Source organism: Eutrigla gurnardus, assembly GCF_963514095.1.
Source record: "Eutrigla gurnardus genome assembly, chromosome: 19".
NCBI lineage: Eukaryota > Metazoa > Chordata > Actinopteri > Perciformes > Triglidae > Eutrigla > Eutrigla gurnardus.
Window position 1 is genome coordinate 22,678,058 of NC_139930.1, and position 21,140 is coordinate 22,699,197.

General features: G+C 42.1%; 4 protein-coding genes across 6 annotated transcripts; 3 read left to right on the forward strand and 1 right to left on the reverse strand.

The window, feature by feature from the left end:
- The first annotated feature begins 2,164 nt into the window (after window positions 1-2,164).
- Window positions 2,165-4,196, forward strand: LOC311030057 (peptidyl-prolyl cis-trans isomerase-like). Of its 2 annotated transcripts, XR_014598939.1 has the most exons (6): window positions 2,165-2,309; window positions 2,418-2,448; window positions 3,394-3,482; window positions 3,600-3,772; window positions 3,854-4,095; window positions 4,171-4,196. XR_014598939.1 is itself a non-coding variant. In XM_084035589.1 (5 exons), the coding sequence occupies exons 1-5, from the start codon at window positions 2,241-2,243 to the stop codon at window positions 3,984-3,986; spliced, it is 495 nt and encodes a 164-aa protein (XP_083891715.1). In that variant the 5' UTR covers window positions 2,165-2,240; the 3' UTR covers window positions 3,987-4,196. The 2 variants fall into 2 exon arrangements, 1 of the variants encoding a protein (XP_083891715.1); XM_084035589.1 differs by having other exon boundaries at window positions 3,854-4,196.
- A 1,649-nt stretch (window positions 4,197-5,845) lies between these two features.
- Window positions 5,846-7,492, forward strand: LOC311030055 (peptidyl-prolyl cis-trans isomerase-like). 2 transcript variants are annotated; one of them, XM_084035585.1, is made up of 5 exons: window positions 5,846-6,004; window positions 6,113-6,143; window positions 6,688-6,776; window positions 6,894-7,066; window positions 7,148-7,492. In XM_084035585.1, the coding sequence occupies exons 1-5, from the start codon at window positions 5,936-5,938 to the stop codon at window positions 7,278-7,280; spliced, it is 495 nt and encodes a 164-aa protein (XP_083891711.1). In that variant the 5' UTR covers window positions 5,846-5,935; the 3' UTR covers window positions 7,281-7,492. The 2 variants fall into 2 exon arrangements, with proteins under 2 accessions (XP_083891711.1, XP_083891712.1); XM_084035586.1 differs by lacking the exon at window positions 6,113-6,143 and having other exon boundaries at window positions 5,875-6,004.
- A 4,416-nt stretch (window positions 7,493-11,908) lies between these two features.
- On the reverse strand, window positions 11,909-14,664 carry dusp26 (dual specificity phosphatase 26). Its single transcript, XM_084035387.1, has 4 exons — window positions 14,431-14,664; window positions 13,970-14,153; window positions 13,292-13,503; window positions 11,909-12,865 (listed from the first exon to the last, which is right to left on the reverse strand). Exons 2-4 carry the CDS (start codon window positions 14,146-14,148, stop codon window positions 12,654-12,656), a joined length of 603 nt encoding a protein of 200 aa, XP_083891513.1. The 5' UTR covers window positions 14,149-14,153; window positions 14,431-14,664; the 3' UTR covers window positions 11,909-12,653.
- Window positions 14,665-15,106: 442 nt separating this feature from the next.
- Window positions 15,107-21,005, forward strand: ddx56 (DEAD (Asp-Glu-Ala-Asp) box helicase 56). The gene is made up of 14 exons (XM_084035272.1): window positions 15,107-15,217; window positions 16,090-16,251; window positions 16,350-16,504; window positions 16,605-16,775; window positions 17,121-17,211; window positions 17,308-17,549; window positions 17,795-17,938; window positions 18,089-18,202; window positions 18,509-18,603; window positions 18,755-18,828; window positions 18,917-19,006; window positions 19,207-19,312; window positions 19,825-19,922; window positions 20,640-21,005. Exons 1-14 carry the CDS (start codon window positions 15,161-15,163, stop codon window positions 20,721-20,723), a joined length of 1,683 nt encoding a protein of 560 aa, XP_083891398.1. The 5' UTR covers window positions 15,107-15,160; the 3' UTR covers window positions 20,724-21,005.
- The last annotated feature ends 135 nt before the right edge of the window (window positions 21,006-21,140 follow it).

Sequence of the window (21,140 nt, forward strand, 5' to 3'; positions counted from 1 at the left end):
TATTATTTCATCAATACATTACAATTTAATGCCAGTCGGAACATGCAAAGTGCCCTAGCATTATTTTTTTATCACTGAAGTTGACACGTTTTACCACTAGAGGTCAATAAAGCCATAAACCTGACTCAGGGATGTCCAACCTTTGTACTCATTCATGTGGTCATGTAAAAAAACTTCATTCAAACTTTAAAACGTTCCACATCTTTCACACATTCAGGCTATTATTCAACATTCAAATCCCATTAAACCTCTTTAGATTTTTAAACTTCCTTTAAAGGAAAACACCACCGCATTTCCATACTGAACTATGTTCTGCTCTGATCTTAGACGAGGTGATACATACCTCCCTCTCCTCTGTGCGTGCACTCAATGGCTCTTGCGCGCACTTCCGCGCAGCGCTAATTTGCTAGCATGTAGCTTGTCCTTAGGATCCAAAGGGGGGTGAAGTTAGAAGCGACCAAGCACTTCCACGTTGTCCCTATTTAAATACGGTTACGTGAGTAGTTACACGACCAAAGTTTGGTTACACAAAATGAAACATGGCAATTTTTCTAAGCGGATAACAAGGATAACTATATAGTATGGCGGAATAACAACTGGAAGCACTTCGACGTCGGCGCAGTAATATCATCACTCAAAACATGACGGGACTATATACCTTCTGCTTGTTTTCACAACCCTGTACGATGCACGTTATAACCATGATGTTTGATTGTTCACAAACTATCTTACTACAACCTGATGCTTCCTCAACTGTGCACAAACTACTACAGGTAGTGCAGGCGACGGCGTGCAGGTCACGTAGGTTCTATTGACGGAAGTAAGAGGGGGAGCGGAGTGATGATATTACTGCGCCGACGTCGAAGTGCTTCCAGTTGTTATTCCGCCATACTATATAGTTATCCTTGTTATCCGCTTAGAAAAATTGGCATGTTTCATTTTGTGTAACCAAACTTGGGTCGTGTAACTACTCACGTAACCGTATTTAAATAGGGACAACGTGGAAGTGCTTGGTCGCTTCTAACTTCACCCCCCTTTGGATCCTAAGGAATATACTGGGACAAGCTACATGCTAGCAAATTAGCGCTGCGCGGAGTGCGCGCAAGAGCCATTGAGTGCACGCACAGAGGAGAGGGAGGTATGTATCACCTCGTCTAAGATCAGAGCAGAACATAGTTCAGTATGGAAATGCGGTGGTGTTTTCCTTTAAAGCAGTCTTACTATGTTGTGTATTGGAGTGAATGTTTCAGAGCTTTAAAATCTTTTCAAATGAGCAAACTTGCTCTTGTTCCTACAACTTTCACTCTTCGTACATAATTTCAGGTCAGAATGGGGGTAAATTTGTCCTTTTTCATTCAACGTCACCATGGAAACAAACAGATCAGCGAGTTTGACCACAGGAGGCTGAAAGTACGAGGATCTCCAACCAGCTGGAGACTCAATGAATCCTCTTCCTCATACTAATGTGGGCACGTTATCTTTAGCAGTGCTGGAAGATGTAGTTTTTAAATCTGGACAGAGAGAGCCATGCTTTCTGTTTCTGGTCTTTATGCTACACTAAGCTATGCTAAGCTAATAGCCACTCGTTCAGCACCACAGTTGATCCCCTCATTGAACCCTTGGCAAGAAAGTGAATGAGAGCATATTTCCACAAAGTTTTAAACTATACCTTTAAATGTCCAATAAATCCTCCAAACAGCCTTTTATGATTTTGAATGTAGGAATTTAGCTTTTTACATTGCAATAATAGCATATTGAAGTTAAGGATCTAAGTGCTTCTTCCACCATTGAAGTATATAACCGAGTAATAGTACCAGATATAGATATTTATCAGAATGGCCCACCAGTATTATAACTATCTTCATGTTTGGACATGAGATAAGCTATCTCCTCCCTTTTTCCCCCATTGAAAGGCTATCAAACTGCACCCATTTGTGTTGGCTCCACTGGATTCAAGCACGTTTGTACGTGAGTGCTTTGAAATTGCTGATTTTCATGACAGAATGCTGTCCATTGGGTAAAAGCTCCGCCCATGGAGTAATGACAGATTTACGCCCTGTCTGTCTCCATTCCTATTGGTCCATTCTGGAGCCTGTAAGAAGAACCTGGCTGTGATTGGCTGTCAGCAACCGGAGCGTAGTCTCACATAAATACAGATCTGATAGATACAGTGGAACGGAAGCCACGTTCATTCAACAGTATTTTTCCATCATAACCAGATCACAAGCTCGACAGCAAACATGGCAAACCCCAAAGTTTTCTTTGACATCACTATTGGTGGAAAGAGCGCTGGCAGGATTGTTATGGAGGTAAGATAACTTTTGAGTCACTTTGAACTATGGTCCTTTTTATTAATGTTTAAAGACTGTATATATTGACCTGTATAATGTAAAGATCTAACGTCCGTGTTTTTGCAGCTCCGAGCTGATGTGGTCCCAAAGACTGCAGGTAAAGAAACGTTCACAATGAGGAGACAGCTTTGGAACTACAGAGCTGCTGCTTTGGCTTTTTCCACACAACTTATGATTGGCTTTGAATCCAAACCTGACAATATTTTTTCTGAACGTGGGGTGCGGCTGTGGTTGAGAGCCTGAATAACCATTTGCAGAGCCAAAAGTGAGCCAACGTTGTGGTACAAGGTGTGCTATGCTGATACCAGAAGTAGGAAGAAGGAAGAGCAGCAGTAATTGTTGCCAGGGGCGCCGAAAAGGGGGGGTAAAGGAGACGGATTCTTGGGGCCCATGATTGAGGGGGGCCCAGAGAGGCCCCTAATGATGATGAAATTATAATACAGAAAAAAAATGACACTAAGTTATTAACTAACATATAATCACAAATGTTTCATTTTCCATGTCCTGGTAACAATAACTTCATTTGTTTTGGAAACATCAACGCCTGCAGGGCCCCCCTTCCCCCCCTCTATTTACGTAAAATGGTTCAGTCCACTGGATCAGCTGCAGGTAGCACACCGGCGGTGTCACACAGCGCCACAGATTGTATGTAAAATAGCATCAAAAAATTTTGGCTGTGTTGGGGGGCCCTGTAAAGATTCTTTTCATGGGGCCCAAAATCCCTAGTGGTGCCCCTGATTGTTGCTGTTGATGAATGTTGTGTAGTGCACAGCAAGCGACACCAGAGGTCGCCCTTTATAGTGTAACAGAAAACGGCACCTGACTGGGTTTACTTGTTGTCTGCTGAGTAAAGTGAAGGGGGTTAGCCCTGAAGTTAGCCACATCTTCAGGCCCTTAAGGTGGACTGGCTCTTAAGGTGGATGAGCTGTACTGTGCCCAAGACTAGAAACCCCTCATGTGGTTTGAGATGGAGACTCCTGCTCTAATGCAATACATTGTGCATATTAATGCTCTAATGAAGTAACATTTCTTAATTTTACAGAAAATTTCCGCGCGTTGTGCACCGGAGAGAAAGGTTTCGGTTACAAGGACTCCACGTTTCACCGAGTCATCCCTGGTTTCATGTGCCAGGTACAGTGAAGGGAAAGGGATTTGTTTCCTCGTTTCAGATTCAACCTGAGCTAATACATCTGTGATTACTCTTTTCACAAATGCTGAGTGAACTGAGCCTTTTGTTTTGTTTTGCAGGGCGGAGACTTTACCAACCACAATGGAACCGGAGGCAAATCCATCTATGGGGAGAAGTTTGCAGACGAGAACTTCAAGTTGAAGCACACCTGCGTGGGAACGCTGTCCATGGCTAACTCTGGACCCAACACCAACGGGTCCCAGTTCTTCATCTGCACGGCTAAGACCGAATGGTGAGCTCCACATTGACCCTCGTTGCATTCAGGTTTAAGTAACAGCTACACTTATTTGAGATGTTCATCTTGTCTCTCCAGGCTGGACGGTAAGCACGTGGTGTTTGGCAGAGTTGTGGAGGGTTCTGACGTTGTCAAGGCAATGGAGACAGCAGGCTCAGATAGTGGTGTACCTTCAACTAAGGTCGTCATCGCTGACTGTGGACAATGCTAGTGCCACAAAGCTCCTTCAGTTCACATGCATCCGTCACCATCCACAGTTAACCTTTCAGATCTGTCATCAGTAGAAGAAACACCCAATCAGCCCACTTTATCCTCTAAAAATATTGATGTTGTTGCTGTTGTGTTTTCTACCTTCTAAACTGTTCTTTGAGGACCAGATTTCTCAACAAAATCTGAGTAAATAAAACAACTTGAAAGTTTACTTTGTGTAAGTCCTCTCATTCATGCTCTGTTCTTAATGTTTTTGTAATTTAGTGTTTCTATTAATTAAAATGTGAGTAATGTGAATGTTTATAGTGATCTATAATGATTTTTTTTTCATTTTACATGAAGTAAAAAAATCTAATATTTTGTCTATCTACCTCTATTTAACACATAATATAGTAGAACAGCACTAAGAGAAAGAGTTTGTTATTATTTCTGATTAAGTACATTATTTATTAAAAACAAAGTTGTCAATGTTCAGTGTTATTTACAATAAGAACATAGAAATAAAAGCCTAAAAACAACTTAAAGCACACAGATTAAGTCATCAAAGTCTCCTATGCCAGTTTCTCCTTCAATTAACCTCTAACAGAGTCCATCACAATACAAAAACTCAATTCAAAAGCTATTTTTGCAATGCACTGTTTCTATTATTTCATCAATACATTACAATTTAATGCCATAATGCAAAGTGCCCTAGCATTATTTTTTTTATCACTGAAGTTGACACGTTTTACCACTAGAGGTCAATAAAGCCACAAACCTGACTCAGGGATGTCCAACCTTTGTACTCATTCATGTGGTCATGTAAAAAAACTTCATTCAAACTTTAAAACGTTCCACATCTTTCACACATTCAGGCTATTATTCAACATTAAAATCCCATTAAAACCTCTTTAGATTTTTAAACTTCCTTTAAAGCGTTCTAACAGTCTTACTATGCATGTATTGGAGTGAATGTTTCAGAGCTTTAAAATCTTTTCAAATTAGCAAACTTGCTCTTGTTCCTACAACTTTCACTCTTCGTACATAATTTCAGGTCAGAATGGGGGTAAATTTGTCCTTTTTCATTCAACGTCACCATGGAAACAAGCAGATCAGTGAGTTTGACCACAGGAGGCTGAAAGTACGAGGATCTCCAACCAGCTGGAGACTCAATGAAACCTCTTCCTCACACTAATGTGGGCACGTTATCTTTAGCAGTGCTGGAAGATGTAGTTTTAAAATCTGGACAGAGCCATGCTTTCTGTTTCTGGTCTTTATGCTACACTAAGCTATGCTAAGCTAATAGCCACCCATTCAGCACCACAATTGATCCCCTCATTGAACCCTTGGCAAGAAAGTGAATGAGAGCATATTTCCACAAAGTTTTAAACTATACCTTTAAATGTCCAATAAATCCTCCAAACAGCCTTTTATGATTTTGAATGTAGGAATTTAGCTTTTTACATTGCAATAATAGCATATTTACTGAAGTTAAGGATCTAAGTGCTTCTTCCACCATTGAAGTATATAACCGAGTAATAGTACCAGATATAGATATTTATCAGAATGGCCCACCAGTATTATAACTATCTTCATGTTTGGACATGAGATAAGCTATCTCCTCCCTTTTTCCCCCATTGAAAGGCTATCAAACTGCACCCATTTGTGTTGGCTCCACTGGATTCAAGCACGTTTGTACTTGAGTGCTTTGAAATTGCTGATTTTCATGACAGAATGCTGTCCATTGGGTAAAAGCTCCGCCCATGGAGTAATGACAGATTTACGCCCTGTCTGTCTCCATTCCTATTGGTCCATTCTGGAGCCTGTAAGAAGAACCTGGCTGTGATTGGCTGTCAGCAACCGGAGCATAGTCTCACATAAATACAGATCTGATAGATACAGTGGAACGGAAGCCACGTTCATTCAACAGTATTTTTCCATCATAACCAGATCACAAGCTCGACAGCAAACATGGCAAACCCCAAAGTTTTCTTTGACATCACTATTGGTGGAAAGAGCGCTGGCAGGATTGTTATGGAGGTAAGATAACTTTTTAGTCACTTTGAACTATGGTCCTTTTTATTAATGTTTAAAGACTGTATATATTGACCTGTATAATGTAAAGATCTAACGTCCGTGTTTTTGCAGCTCCGAGCTGATGTGGTCCCAAAGACTGCAGGTAAAGAAACGTTCACAATGAGGAGACAGCTTTGGAACTACAGAGCTGCTGCTTTGGCTTTTTCCACACAACTTATGATTGGCTATGTATCAAACCTGACAATATTTTTTCTGAACATGGGGTGCGGCTGTGGTTGAGAGCCTGAATAACCAGTTGCAGAGCCAAAAGTGAGCGAACGTTGTGGTACAAGGTGTGCTATGCTGATACCAGAAGTAGGAAGAAGGAAGAGCAGCAGTAAATGTGGCTGTGTTGATGAATGTTGTGTAGTGCACAGCAAGCGCCACCAGAGGTCGCCCTTTATAGTGTAACAGAAAACGGCACCTGACTGGGTTTACTTGTTGTCTGCTGAGTAAAGTGAAGGGGGTTAGCCCTGAAGTTAGCCACATCTTCAGGCCCTTAAGGTGGACTGGCCCTAAAGGTGGATGAGCTGTACTGTGCCCAAGACTAGAAACCGCTCATGTGGTTTGAGATGGAGACTCCCGTTCTAATGCAATACATTGTGCTTATTAATGCTCTAATGAAGTAACATGTCTTTATTTTACAGAAAATTTCCGCGCGTTGTGCACCGGAGAGAAAGGTTTCGGTTACAAGGGCTCCACATTTCACCGAGTCATCACTAGATTCATGTGCCAGGTACAGTGAAGGCAAAGGGATTTGTTTCCTCGTTTCAGATTCAACCTGAGCTAATACATCTGTGATTACTCTTTTCACAAATGCTGAGTGAACTGAGCCTTTTGTTTTGTTTTGCAGGGCGGAGACTTTACCAAACACAATGGAACCGGAGGCAAATCCATCTATGGGGAGAAGTTTGCAGACGAGAACTTCAAGTTGAAGCACACAGCAAGTGGCGTACTGTCCATGGCTAACGCTGGACCCAACACCAACGGGTCCCAGTTCTTCATCTGCACGGCTAAGACCACCTGGTGAGCTCCACATTGACCCTCGTTGCATTCAGGTTTAAGCAACAGCTACGCTTATTTCAGATGTTCATCTTGTCTCTCCAGGCTGGACGGTAAGCACGTGGTGTTTGGCAGCGTTGTGGAGGGCCTTGACGTTGTCAATGCAATGGAGGCAGTAGGCTCAGAGGATGGTGCAACTTCAGCCAAGGTCGTCATCGCTGACTGTGGACAATGCTAGTGCCACAAAGCTCCTTCAGTTCACATGCATCCGTCACCATCCACAGTTAACCTTTCAGATCTGTGTCATCAGTAGAAGAAACACCCAATCAGCCCACTTTCTCCTCTAAAAATATTGATGTTGTTGCTGTTGTGTTTTCTACCTTCTAAACTGTTCTTTGAGGACCAGATTTCTCAACAAAATCTGAGTAAATAAAACAACTTGAAAGTTTACTTTGTGTAAGTCCTCTTATTCATGCTCTGTTCTTAATGTTTTTGTAAAAAATGTGAGTAATGTGAATGTTTATAGTGATCTATAATGATTGTTTTTTTTCATTTTACATGAAGTCAAAAAATCTAATATTTCTATCTACCTCTATTTAACACATAATATAGTAGAACAGCACCAAGAGAGAGTTTTTCTTATTATTTCTGATTAAGTACATTATTTATTAAAAACAAAGTTGTCAATGTTCAGTGTTATTTACAATAAGAACATAGAAATAAAAGCCTAAAAACAACTTGAAGCACACAGATTAAGGCATCAAAGGCCAGTTTCTCCTTCAATGAACCTCTAACAGAGTCCATCACAATACAAAAACTCAATTCAAAAGAAGTCAAGTCTTCCTATAGGAAGGTCACCGTAAGAAAACCAAGACATCAAGAGAATAGAAACAGATATTGAGACCAACGACCAATCACAGCACAGTAAAACCGCAAATACAAAACATACAGATCCAATACTGCAAAGATAAAGACCATTATGGGGCTGAGAGAAAATATCCACGGATAGTTCACCAGTTTTATATGTTTTAACTGAGTGGAAAGCTTCTGAAGAAAGGACATCATGTTATTTGAGAGTCTCAGCAAAGGAAATCTCCTGACAACATGTAAAAAGAGAGAAGTTTTGATTCGGGACTCTGGGAGCAACGTCATGCCTTCACAATACAATCCAAATATATTTTTATATATTTTTATATATTATACAAAAATGTTTTTGAATTATCCAAGATCTCATGAAAATATCTTTAATGCGATAGAAATTTAGGGGGACTGAAGTGGCCCCTTGGGTAATTTATTGGCCCCTGAAGTAGCCAGCTATGATGCTAATATGAACACATTTTAACACACGATGCACAGAAATCGTCCCTGGCTTTGCAAGGCCGCAGTACAAAAAGACTAGAATCTTAGTTTGACATTTGGGGAAATAATTGCATTCTTGGGTTAGATGAGGAGCTCAATACCACTTAATGTGTGTGTGCAGTAAGTATAAAGGCGATCAGCTTAGCTTAGCATAAAGATTTTAGTGTCAGTCTTTTAGCATGCTGTCTGTTGCCAACATAAGGTTCATATTCAGACACTTTTCTAAGGTTTCTTGTGTTAAAACGAGTTAGCTGGAAACAAATTTACAGCCAACTAACATTTAGATTAATGTGTAAATAAAAAAATGGATGAAACACATCACATTTGTGATGGAATGTTAGCTAGCTAGCTAGCACGGCAAGCTGACAGTGTGAGACAAGAGATGTATTTTCACACCAAACTAAATGATGACGACAACAAACTTGAACCTTTTTGAACTTTTAAACACAATTAAAACGGGATAAAAAAAAGTATCTCTCGCCCTTGACCTAGCGTACATATTTTTTTTCTGAAACAAGAAAGGGGCGGGACTTCACTTCTCTATTACCCGAAACCTCCTGTTTGTTTAATCCGTAATCAAACAGGAATGTAAAAAACATGTTAGTTTTGAACTCTGGACAGAACTAGGCTAGCTGTTGCCTCCTGCTTCCAGTCTTTAAGCTAAGCTAAGCTAAGCTAAGCGCCTAATGCTTCAGCTCCGTACTCAGTGCACAATGGTATTGATCCTCTCAAATTCTACTCTTAAATCTCCACAGACTGTACAAATCCACTAATCAGCTGTTTATTTACAGTTTTTCTGCATATGAAAAGTTTCCTCAATTCTCTTCCCCTCCACCTGAACTTAATTGCGGTGGCGGTTAAGAAAACGGCACGGACGAAGACCACGAGTCACAAAAAAATCAGTTTGATACTTGAGGTAATCATTAACAAAACGTATTAGAAAAGCTGGTTTAAATTTCAGCATCAGATTCAGCCTCGTCTGTTGTTTTTCGTTAGCATGAGAACACAAGCCTCACTGAAGACCAAAGACTAAAGAGCGGACTGAGAGCTCTGCTGACATCCTGGCAGTTGGTAGCTTTTGCGACGGCATGTTTGTCGTATTGTGTCCCTCTGCTCTAAAATGCTTCTTGTGCTGGCATATTAGATGATCATGTTATCACACGTACTACTCTGGACAGCTAACAGTCACTGTAAAGTTGAAGTGATAAACCGGACTGGAAGTGGTTCAACAGCCTCATTGGAGCACTATATGAGACTAAAGCACCATTCGGACTGGATTTATTTCTCCAAAGGAGGTCTGGTGAGTTTCTACCAAAGACTGCTTATCAGAAGTTGACATTGTCATGGTGACGTCACCTGTTGGTTTGTGGACAACTGTTTTGAACCCTCAAATTCAGCATTTTGGCCATCGCCATCTTGGATTTTTTGCAACCAGTGATAGGAAGTGATCATATTTGGACTGTGGAGGAGCGACGGGTGGATCCGATGAACACAAGTGGCAGAGTGGCAACCCGAGCAGCAACCTTACTGGATCTGGATCCATCTGGATTCTAGTTTGAAGCTGTTAAGTCAGCTTCATAATTCAAGGTCAACTTTACAGCTAAGTCTTAAAGTCATCGCTAACTGCATTGGTAGCATTGTAGCGACCTGTCAATCAGCAGCTAGCCCCGCCCCTCAAGCATACCCTGCATTATGGTCTATTTGACTCTAAATGGATCATGATTTACTAAATGAACATCATTTTGGATTGAAGAAGACTTAAACTAGAGCGTGAGACCATGAAATCATGTTTACAATGTTTACTGAAAAGTAAACAGAAGTAGGGTCATTTTCTCATAAACTTCTATATAATCAGAGAGGAGTCGCCCCCTGGTGGCCAGTAGAGAGAATGCAGGTTTAAGGCACTTCGATTTTTTCAGAACAGGATGTTGCTGCCTGGTTTCTACTGAGATTCTACTGTTTTTCTGTGAGCTAGTTGGTCCTCCTGGAATTAAAATCATACCATTGTATTTTAAAGTAGGTCTCTGCTTCCTTTTTATAATCTTCCATATTATAATTCCATATTATAATTTAATATCCATATTATAGTTTTACTAATGGCTAACGGGCTAACACACAACATGAAGGCCAATTTTAAAATGTAATTTTGAAAACGCCTTTAGCTTAGTTTAGCTTTGTCCTATAATTTCACGGGGGTAAAAACAGCATCCTCCACCTGTGAAGTCAATCCTGTCCAAATGGGCTTTAGTCTCTGGTCTCTACTGGACGACCTCAGATCGTCACACCGAAAACATCGAATAAAAAAAGAAAAGTCAAGGACTGTGAAATACATTGAACATGAACATAAATCATCGTATGTTGCTTTTCACAAAGTCCTCATCACAGATGTAATAATGAACAGGCTACATCATGTGCTGGTTTAGACCTGGTCTCTGTGGGAGTTGTTCACAGCACTTTTAATGACACTTGCTGAATGTAAAAAAAAAAAGACCTGCAAAGACTAAAACTATAGGGGGAAAATCACTGAGCAAGGGACTTTTTTCTGTCCTTTTATCACAGGTTTAAACCTCGGTTCTGGATTAGAAAAGACAGTGTACCGAACCAGGAGGGTCCACATGAAATAAAGCTCCTTGGCTGGTTGATAACTGGCAGCGCAATGACGCTACTGGACCTGGACCTCCACCTTAACCAGTTTATGGGTCTGCTGTTCAATCCTGCACACTGTCGATCACTTGTACTCACTTTATTGTTGACATTTTGGTCTAGAGGTGGGGAGACCAAGGGATCTTATTGTAGATCAGGATAATAATAAAAAACACAATAAGAGATCGTGGTGAATTTTCCTTATCGGGATAATCATAAATATCACCACAAAATACTTTTAAAAACTGTCTAGTTTAGAAAGTTGAGTTAAGAGAAGTGAAAAATTGAGCCTGATTTAAAAAAAATACAGGATACAAAAATATATTTATTAAAAAATGTATTCATCCTTTATCTATGCAGGAAGACCTTATTGTTTATGATCTTTTTAAGATTATTTGATTGTTTTTCACTAAAAAGGAAGTTCACTTAAAAAAGGATGTGTCTTTTCTGTGACACAATACAAAGTTGAAGAATTCAAACATATTTTAGATGATTGTGTTGTGGAATAATCATTATCATCACAATAATTGCGCAAATCTCAATTTTGGCCAGGATAATTGTGACATGAACGTTTCATATCGTCCTGTGTCCATTTCGGTTCTCTTACATATATTTATATCCTCTAGCAAATGATAAATTATCATATGTTCCGGGTAAAGCAAAAACACACACAACACAAATTTGAATGATTAAAAATCTATGGTGTTTCGTGGTTGAGTGGAAATTGAACCCTGGCTGAAGAGGTTCTTTGAATTTGACCTGTTGAACGACGACTGACGACTTTGTTGAGGTTAGGGAACTTTAATAAATAATTTAATACTAACGCCTCTATTATGCCCTCCATGAACAGACCAGCCAACCCCGACACCACCTGATGCAGGACCAGGACGTATCGCTGGGCCTGCTGGAGGGAAGGGGGACCCTGGGAGAACCAGAACCAGGACTGCATGGAGAAGAAGGTTGTCAGTCCCTGCTGCTGTAAAATCAGAGGGTTTCTAAGGAGTCGAAGCTTTTGTCCATAGAGGGCGCCAACGTCTACACAAAATTAAAGTTTTGTGTAGTGACTCTAATCAGGTGAGTTCAAGTGACTGACAGTTTGCATTAATTTCATCCACTTCTGGTATAATTCAGCTCATTTTAAGACCCTCCTGGAGTCGTGGACACAATTCTAGAAAGTTCCTGAAACAAGAAAAGATGCACCAGAGGTGAGGCTTGTTATTGGGCCCTGCAGGCGATTAGCTACCAAAGATTCTGCTCATTCTTTGTACTTTTCTGCAGGTGCAGTGGCAGTAAAACATCAGCTCCCAGTGGAATGATCTGAAGTTAGATTAAAAAGTAGAGGGACGAGTCTTAAGCTCCTCCTGGCAGGTTGAATGAAATCATTTAGACGGACTAAAATGAGGGTTTCCTTGGACATTAAACATGTCACCTTAAAGGATACTGCTGGTTGATTTGACCATCCGGTGCTTGTGTTGTTTCCGAAGCTCAAATAAATAATAGTGAATGAATCGAGGCTGCAGATATGAGTCAGAAACCCTCCCTTGGTCCCATTACCTCCACCCAGTGGACCCAGTCCAGCTCCTGGTGTGTTTGTGTGTGCGTGTCTTTTTCAGCTCTGCGGCGCCGTCTTGCGGCTCTCTCTCAGGATGCCGTCCAGGCCGTTGAGCTGGCGGAGGAAACCTCGGTTGGGGATGACGCCTCTGTGGTCCTTCACCGTTTTGATGGCCTCCACCAGCGTCAGGTTCTGTCGGATCATCAGGTAGGCCAGCACCAGGGTGGCTGAGCGGCTCACTCCCACGGTGCAGTGCACCAGCACCTTACCTACACGCACGCACAGAGCACGACTTAAATCTGCTTCAGATGTTATACGTCTACATCTCCTTTTCCTTTCCTCCTTTTTATGGTTGCAACAGATTCTCCCAACTCACTTGTGTATGAAGTGGTGTGATTTTTTACGGTCTCTGCTAGTGTGAGATCCAACACACCTGCAATCGCCACAAATCGCCACAGGTGGCGCCAATGAGAACAAAACGGAGATCTTCGGAGATTGAACTTTTACTTGATTAAACTATTTAATTTTGTGTTCTATGTCAAATTTAGAAGTGCAGCATTTTGTATTTTGCAAATAAAAAAGTAATATAATGTAAATGACTTAATAAAATGAGAATTAATTAATTAATTATTTTAGATTCATGACGTCATTGTAACTAAATCTCAACATGTTCCCTATCACGTTCTCAGACTGACCTCCACTTGTCAAGGCTTTGTGGATGAACTCGGCGGCAGGATAGAAGTTGACGCTCATGTCAAAGGTCGGGGAGTCGTGAGCCTCGATGCCGTGGTAGGTGACGCTCATGCCGGCGTAGTACTCGGCGCCGCCGCGCCACTTGCTCTGGGCGCAGTTGAGGATGTGTGTGACGCCCAGTTTGACCAGCTCGCGCCGGTCCGATGCGATGTCTCTGCGGAGAAGAGGAGATTCTTCCAGCCCGGCATGTTTGTCTCAACATGCCAGATTGATAAGTTGAACAAACCCTAAACTTATTATGTTTGACATAAGAAACTTCATATTCCAGCTTATTTTGGTGACATGTAAATAAATATATGACAACGGTGGAAGAAACTTTAAGTGTACAATGTAACTCCATTATGAGTCCTCAGTAAAAGTAGCCACTGTGCAGTAAAATGTCATCTTTAGCTGATATATAAATGTGCTATTATCACATTTCATTATTTACCAGCTGCACTATTGTAATGTAAAACAATCCAATAATATAACATGTATTATTCTAACATGAGTCATCCTGCATTATACTTTTACTTGTGGTATTCTAAGTACCCTTTTTGCATGCAGGAGAGTATTTCTACAGTGTTTAACTACTTACTTCAGTGCTTCTTCCACCGCTGCTTATTATAATGTAAACTCACTGGTCTCCGATGTAGAGCCGCGGCCACACTTCGTCTGCGTGGTTACAAGCCGTCTTGCCGGTGCACAGGAGTCTCTCCAGCTCGGACACAGTCAGCGTCGGGGAGACCCGCTCCGAGTCCTTCCTGTTCGGGGACCTGGAGCTGCTCCGGGACCGGGAGAACCGGGACATGAACGCCATTTAATCTAAAACAACAACAACAACAAACAAAGAAGGTCTCATAACATATTAAAACAATAAATAATAACACACACAGAAGACTGGGAATTATATATTATGAAGGGTAATAATTAATCCTCGGAATATTGTCGTTTTGAGTTTATGTAACAAATATGAACCTGTGGCTTTGTTTTGGTGAATGCTCGGTGAGATGTCTCTCTGTGACTGCAGCTGGAATCCTCTAAAGGTGAAAGGAAACACCCGGACCTGCTGGTTTCACACCGCCGTGATGATTTATTTTACCTGTGTGCTGTTCGGTTCCGCGTCTCAGTGGTGCTGCTCCGCGGCCATGTTGACTCATTTATCGGCTGTGGGAGGACGGATGCTGATGCTGCGGAGCCTCCACCTCCAGACATCTTGTGTCCATCTTCTCAACAAGTCCTCGTGGAGACGCGCGTGACTCCGCGAGCCCGCCTTCAAACCCCCGGGGATGGTGCGTTCACGGAGATCCAGAGCGCTTCTCGTTGTTGTTGGGGATTCAGTTCTGATTAAATTATCGCTGTTTGTTTTTATATTTTATTGTTAACGAGATTCCATGTGGCGTTGGTGTTTGTCGCCATCTTCCGGTCAAATGGGGGAAATCAGGGGGGGGGGGGGGGGGGGGGGGGACGTAAACAACTTCACTGCGAGGTCCAACAGCTGTTGTATAGTTGTAAAGAAAATACATTTAAATACTCTGTTACAGTAAAAGTACAAATACCATGCTGTAGAATTCCTCCGTTACAGTAAAACGTACTAATACCACAAAGTAAATCACTCTGTTGCAGTTCAAATACTCATACTACACAGTAAAAATAGGCTGCAACAGTAAAAGTACTAATACCACATGTATAGTATTTAATTGCATTGTATTGAAGAAGAAGAAGAAGAAGAAGAAGAAGAAGAAGAAGAACGTCTGTGACGCGTTGGCGACGTGACGTCAAAATCGTGCGACGCACGTGTGAGCGTAGTGAGGACAGATGCGCAGGGAGAGATGGCGGCGGAAAGGCTCCTGTTCCATGAAATGGGCTTAGACGACCGTGTTTTAAAGGTAACAACTCGCTCCACAGAGTCCGTAAATGTTAAACAAAGTGTCGGTGAAACGTCGAACCTGCGGACGACGACTTAAAACCGAGGAGAAGTGACGTAAACTCACGTAAATACCGGAGGAGTGCGTCGCGGTTGAGCTAACTTGTCTCATGTATCGTCATCTAACTCTTAAACTACATCAAATAAATAACCTTTGTTTTTTTTAATATCCATAGAGGAGTTTACGTCTTCCTCGCTGTGACGTCACCTTTTTGTTTCGTCATTTTAATGTTCCAGTTAACATGTTTCTAGTGCCGATCCTTATTTTATTAATAAAGCGTTCCTTGGGTTTAAGAAGTGGGAGGATTTTCTCAACACATCCCTCAGTTTATCACAAACTCACAACATCTGGAGATACGTGGTTGTCCCTGGACAGGAAGTACCTGTCAGACATGTGGAGTAAAACAAAGGTGTAGTTAATGTACAGTAAATGTTCAGCTGGCCGCTGTTGCACTACATAGTGAGACATGATTAGGATTTTTTGTTCTTTTAAGACGTTTAAATCAAACTTTATCCCATATGTTATTGATTGAAACCATAGTTCTAAAAAGATCTAACTGCACTGAAAGAAGTGGGTTTATTTCTTCTTCTTTACTCTACATATTTAAATGTATTTAATAACATTGTATATTCATATGGTAAAGTTGTACAAAGACATTTTATTTTATTGTGTATTTTTATCTATATTATTTCTTTCACTCTTAAGTACATTGTTAGAGATTCAAAAAATCAAATCCTTGTACGTGTATGCACGTAATACATATTGAAATCACTGGGTTAACATGAAGTATTCAGCCCTGTTGTGTAAAGGCAGTCCTTGTTGTCTTGTTTTAGGCGGTGGCAGATCTGGGTTGGTCCCAGCCAACTCTGATCCAGGAGAAGGCCATTCCTCTGGCCCTGGAGGGGAAAGACCTCCTGGCTCGAGCTCGGACCGGGTCCGGAAAGACCGCTGCTTATGCCGTACCGGTCATCCAGCGCATCCTGGCCTCCAAACAGGTGAGGGGAGGATATGAGGTCGGCGACGTTCCCTGTGCGGTACGTTTTGTTTTCGTCTTCCTGACTGCTCCCTCTGTGCTCGTTGATTGTACCTTCAGACCGTCCGGGAGCAGGATGTGAGAGCCCTGATCCTGGTTCCAACCAAGGAGCTGGGTCAGCAGGTTCAGACCATGATGAGACAGCTGACGGCGTTCTGCTCGAGGGACGTCCGAGTGGCCGACATCACCGGAAAATCTGACCTGTCTGCACAGAGGTCATTTCAACTACTAAAACACGTGTTTGTGTGTCTAAACATAGTATTATTATAATAATAATGATAATAAATGAGTAATAATCAGTGCGTGTTTGAACAGGCCTATCTTAATGGAGAAGCCCGATGTGGTCGTGGGGACGCCGGCCCGCGTGCTCGCCCACCTCAGCGCCCAGAACCTGGTCCTGCATTCGTCCCTGGAGATGCTGGTTGTGGACGAGGCCGACCTGCTCTTCTCTTTTGGCTTCGAGGCCGACCTGAAGAACTTGTTGTGGTGAGAAGAACACTGACACTGATTCATATGAGTTATTAGTTTCAGACACAAAAACAGGCCAGTTGTCTTTTTTGTTCCTTTTCTTAACATTTAAGTAATAGCAGATTGTTTCTTCTCCCACCAACAAGCTCTACTGATAGTATTGAATGGTATACTGATACTAGAAAAGCAGGCTTCACACACAGAGAGTCACAGAAAACAGAACATGAAACACTGAAAATGGAAATTATGTACAGAAATGAATCGTCAGACAGCAAAGTTCATGTTTGATGTATCTGGATTTCTTTTCTCTCAAAATGACCCTCTTGGGTGGAATCTTTTTTTATCTTAATTTTTTTTTAACAGTCATTTGCCGAAGATCTACCAGTCGTTCCTGATGTCGGCTACTCTTACTGAGGACGTTCAGGCCTTAAAGGAGCTGCTGCTGCACAACCCCGTAATGTCATTTTCACATTTCTGAAGGAAGCTGCAGAAACAGATGAAGCACACATGAGGTTTTTTTTTAGTCTTACCGGTGAAATTGTGTCCTCAGGTGATCCTGAAGCTTCAGGGCTCTCAGCTCCCAGACGGCAGCCAGCTGCAGCAGTACAGCATCAGGTGTGAGGAGGAGGACAAGTTCCTGCTGGTCTACACGCTGCTGAAGCTGCGGTTGGTTCAGGGGAAGACGCTGGTGTTCGTGGGAGCCGTGGACCGATGCTACAGACTCAAACTGTTCTTGGAACAGTTTGGTATTCCTGCCTGCGTGCTCAACTCCGAGCTGCCCGTCCAGTCCAGGTGACCTCACTTCCTTTCTACTTAAGTACACTTGATGAGATGAAGGTGCTGGTGTGCACCAGGGAACCCATGTAGACACTATTTTATTGATAAATTACATTTAAATACAAGAATTGATGAACTGCCCATTTTGCATTAAATTATCTTCAGGCTTGATTGGTGTTCTTCAATAATTTGGTGCCGATTCGCAAAAAAGTAGCTCCAGTCACTTGTGAGACGTTAATCAACTCTCCTTCTGTCTGCAGGTGTCACATCATCACTCAGTTCAACCAGGGCTTTTATGACTACATCATCGCTACAGACGAGCATAGTCTGGCGGACCCTGCCGCTGCTCCGCAGGCGACTGCAGGAAAAGGGAAGAAGAAGAAGAGCTCAGAGAGAGGAGGAAGGTGAGTCACATGAGAGGAGCTGCTCTCTCTGTAAACACTAACTTCTAAATAGTGCCTTGAAGCATTAATTATCAGATATTGGATTAAAGTGATCAGCCTTCAGCGTTTAGACCTTTGGTGAGGCTCATTTCCGATCGATGTGTTTTAAAGAACGAAGGACAAGGAGTACGGCGTCTCCAGAGGTGTGGACTTCCAGAATGTCGCCAACGTCATCAACTTCGATTTCCCCACAACCGTCGAGTCGTACATCCACCGGGTCGGAAGGTGAGTGGCCTTTCATTTCAGTGGTGCTTCACCATTTCAGCCAAATTCACACCAGGCTCAAGTGTGCGTTTGGAGCTGGTGGCGCCCCCTACTGAGCAATTTCACAATTGCAATGGCAGAGAAACCTGCTGTTTTATTGTGGCATCATGTGTAACGTAATACTCATGACGGGCCTGTTTGCTTATTTTGCAGCGCAGTAAGAAGCAACGTCTTCTACGCTGCGCTTACTGCGCTGAAGCAAGCATCTCTCATGAGAATTTAAATCCTCACGTGGTGATTAAAAAAAAAACAATTTTATTTTTGTAGAACGGCGAGAGCAGACAACCCGGGAACTGCTCTGTCCTTCATCTCTCACACTGAGTTTGGTGTGCTGTCCGAGGTGGAGGAGGCGCTCACAGGAGGTAACCACGAGTCCAAGTCACGTGACTAAACTACGAAAGTAGGAGGAGCCCTTGAATGCAGAAAAGTGACATAAATATTAAGGAGTAAAGCATCCATGTTTAGTGATAATTAACATGTTTATGAAACATGTATTTTTTACATTTCTTTCAGATAATGCTGACTCTGGTCTGAAACCATACGAGTTTAAGATGGAGGAGATCGAAGGTTTCAGGTACAGATGCAGGGTGAGTTCAGCGTTTACGTGTGAGCACGCGATGAAGAGAGTTCATTTAAAAGTTTGGTTGTTTGAGCTTTTTTTTTGTTTGTTTGCAGGACGCGATGCGTTCAGTGACCAAGCAGGCGGTGAGGGAGGCCAGACTGAAGGAGATCAAACAGGAGCTGCTCAATTCAGAGAAGCTCAAGGTGAGTGATGTTCGCTCGGCTGCTATAGCTCCTTACAATGTTATACTATAGTCTTTTCCTTCACTCCTTTTCTCCTCCACGTCGTTGGTGTAGAAGGTCCAAAAGTACTTTCTGGGATTATGGATGGATCTCTAAAAAGGCCTCCAGAGAGAACTGGAGGAGGAAGTGTGTGATTTGATATTTGATCTGCTTCCACTCAGACGTATTTTGAGGACAACCCCAGAGACCTGCAGCTGCTCCGACACGACAAAGACCTGCACCCGGCCGTCATCAAGCCCCACCTGAGGAACGTCCCCGAGTACCTCGGTGAGACTCTTCGGAAGATCCGCTGGTGGTCTTAATCTGTCTAATAAAGGCGGAGTGGAAGATTATGATATAAAGCTGTTTAACATGATATCGATTTTAAAGTTTGATTGCAATCATGTAAACATACATAGGTTATTATTGTTCAGGAGTCAACAGAGAGAGATAAATATTGTTTTGATCTGCTTTAATTGTTCCATGAATTCCACATCTGATGATCTGAAAAGATAATTGTTCAAGTCCAGAAGGTCCCAGTCCACCGTACAGTTTCTTTTCAAAATAAAGTCCCATGAGAAACACCGGAAGGGGCGAGACTTTGCCTCTATTCATGCTAATTTTGCACAAATAAACACATTTTACCAATGTTTTTAGTATTTTCTCCGTTCAAGACTTCAAGCATAACAAGATCAAGTTGAACACAAAACTAAACTTTATTTCTAAGGAACTTAGGCTGAACTTACAGCACTTGTGTAAAGTGTACTTGGTGACTCATCAGTTTCATTGACTTCCTCCAGTTCCCGAGACGCTGAAGGGTGTCATGAATCCGCTGTCGAACCGCAGGAGGAAGAGGAAGCTCAAGAAACCAGAAGGAGTCGTCAAGAGCAGTTTCAAGGTGAGTCAGCACAACAACATCTGATAAAAATGACAGAATGACATGAAGCTGACTGCTTAGTCACAAGAAACGAAACATTTCATGGCTCTCTGATGAGCAGCATAATGAGAGCCCCCAGTTAAAAAACACGCATTAACAATGAGAATCATCTACACATTTCAAAAGTCTGCTTTGAAGAAAAACACAACATCAAAAGCCTCGGTGCCCGCCAGCTGCAGGATATTGCTTTAAACCAAACTCCTGGTGAAAATGGGGTTTCTCCATGTTAGCTGCTAGCCTGTCAGAGAAGACGCAGTGTTACTCAGTAGCTGGTTTAAGAACAAGCTTTTCTGGATCTCAAGCGCCTTTCTGAGAAGATTACCAAACGTTGAAAGCAGCAGAGGAACAAGTTAGAATTGGGCAAACATGGCAACCCAAACTGGAGGACAGGTACGTGCTCAGTCACAGGTGTTAAACTGTGTGTGGGATGTAGAAGAGCACATTATGTCAAGCTGTGTCGTTTTGTACTTTTTTTTTTAAATGCCACTGAACATAATATAGGAAACTATTAATTGGATAATTGAGGAATGAACTGCAGCCTCATAACTATCTCTGTCATTCATGTCTAGTTATGTTTTCAACATCTGAGATGTTTTGCAAAGAATAACTGAACTGCACATTAAAATCATAAATGCTACGTTAGCGAGTCGCTACATGATCAACTTCAATCCGTTGCAGAAGAACATCCAGGGGAAGAACCCACTGAAGAGTTTCCGCTACAGCGGCGGGAGGAACAAGAAAGGCAAAGCAGGCCAGTCGTAGCTGCAGCAGCACCAGGTCTGGATCCTTGACCCCTGCAGAGACTTTCAGGAGGACGGCTCTGCGTCCAGCGCTGGAATATAAACTGAACGGAAGCTTTATGGGCCGTGGAGGAAATGGACCATTAATGGACTTTGAATCTTCTGAGGTTTGGACGTTTATCAAATCCAAACCTGATATGAGGTTCGTAGAGGAACACGGCGTCTGTATTATCTTATTTCTAACGCATCTGTTCTGGAAACATTCACTGTTTGGTAAAATAAACCGATTTAATCATAAAAACATTGATGCTAGTTTGTTGTAATTTCCGTTCCTCTGGTAAGCAGTGATGCAGCGTATGTCTCTAGGGCTTTTATTGTGAAAGGTAGGAACTAAAGGAGCGCTATGAGCTTATTTTCCCCAATCAGTAAATACATTCAA

Bases quoted from the DNA above. Each gene is read 5' to 3' on its own strand.
- LOC311030057 (XM_084035589.1), top strand. From the start codon at position 2,241: ATGGCAAACCCCAAAGTTTTCTTTGACATCACTATTGGTGGAAAGAGC. The intron at 3,483-3,599 runs GTACAGTGAAGG...TTTGTTTTGCAG, and splicing joins TCCCTGGTTTCATGTGCCAG to GGCGGAGACTTTACCAACCA. The intron at 3,773-3,853 runs GTGAGCTCCACA...TTGTCTCTCCAG, and splicing joins TGCACGGCTAAGACCGAATG to GCTGGACGGTAAGCACGTGG.
- LOC311030055 (XM_084035585.1), top strand. From the start codon at position 5,936: ATGGCAAACCCCAAAGTTTTCTTTGACATCACTATTGGTGGAAAGAGC. The intron at 6,005-6,112 runs GTAAGATAACTT...GTGTTTTTGCAG, and splicing joins CTGGCAGGATTGTTATGGAG to CTCCGAGCTGATGTGGTCCC. The intron at 7,067-7,147 runs GTGAGCTCCACA...TTGTCTCTCCAG, and splicing joins TGCACGGCTAAGACCACCTG to GCTGGACGGTAAGCACGTGG.
- dusp26 (XM_084035387.1), bottom strand. From the start codon at position 14,148: ATGGCGTTCATGTCCCGGTTCTCCCGGTCCCGGAGCAGCTCCAGGTCC. The intron at 13,504-13,969 runs GTGAGTTTACAT...TCTTCTCCGCAG, and splicing joins CGGCTCTACATCGGAGACCA to AGACATCGCATCGGACCGGC. The intron at 12,866-13,291 runs GTCAGTCTGAGA...GCGTGCGTGTAG, and splicing joins CAAAGCCTTGACAAGTGGAG to GTAAGGTGCTGGTGCACTGC.
- ddx56 (XM_084035272.1), top strand. From the start codon at position 15,161: ATGGCGGCGGAAAGGCTCCTGTTCCATGAAATGGGCTTAGACGACCGT. The intron at 16,776-17,120 runs GTGAGAAGAACA...TTTTTTTAACAG, and splicing joins GACCTGAAGAACTTGTTGTG to TCATTTGCCGAAGATCTACC. The intron at 17,550-17,794 runs GTGACCTCACTT...TTCTGTCTGCAG, and splicing joins GAGCTGCCCGTCCAGTCCAG to GTGTCACATCATCACTCAGT.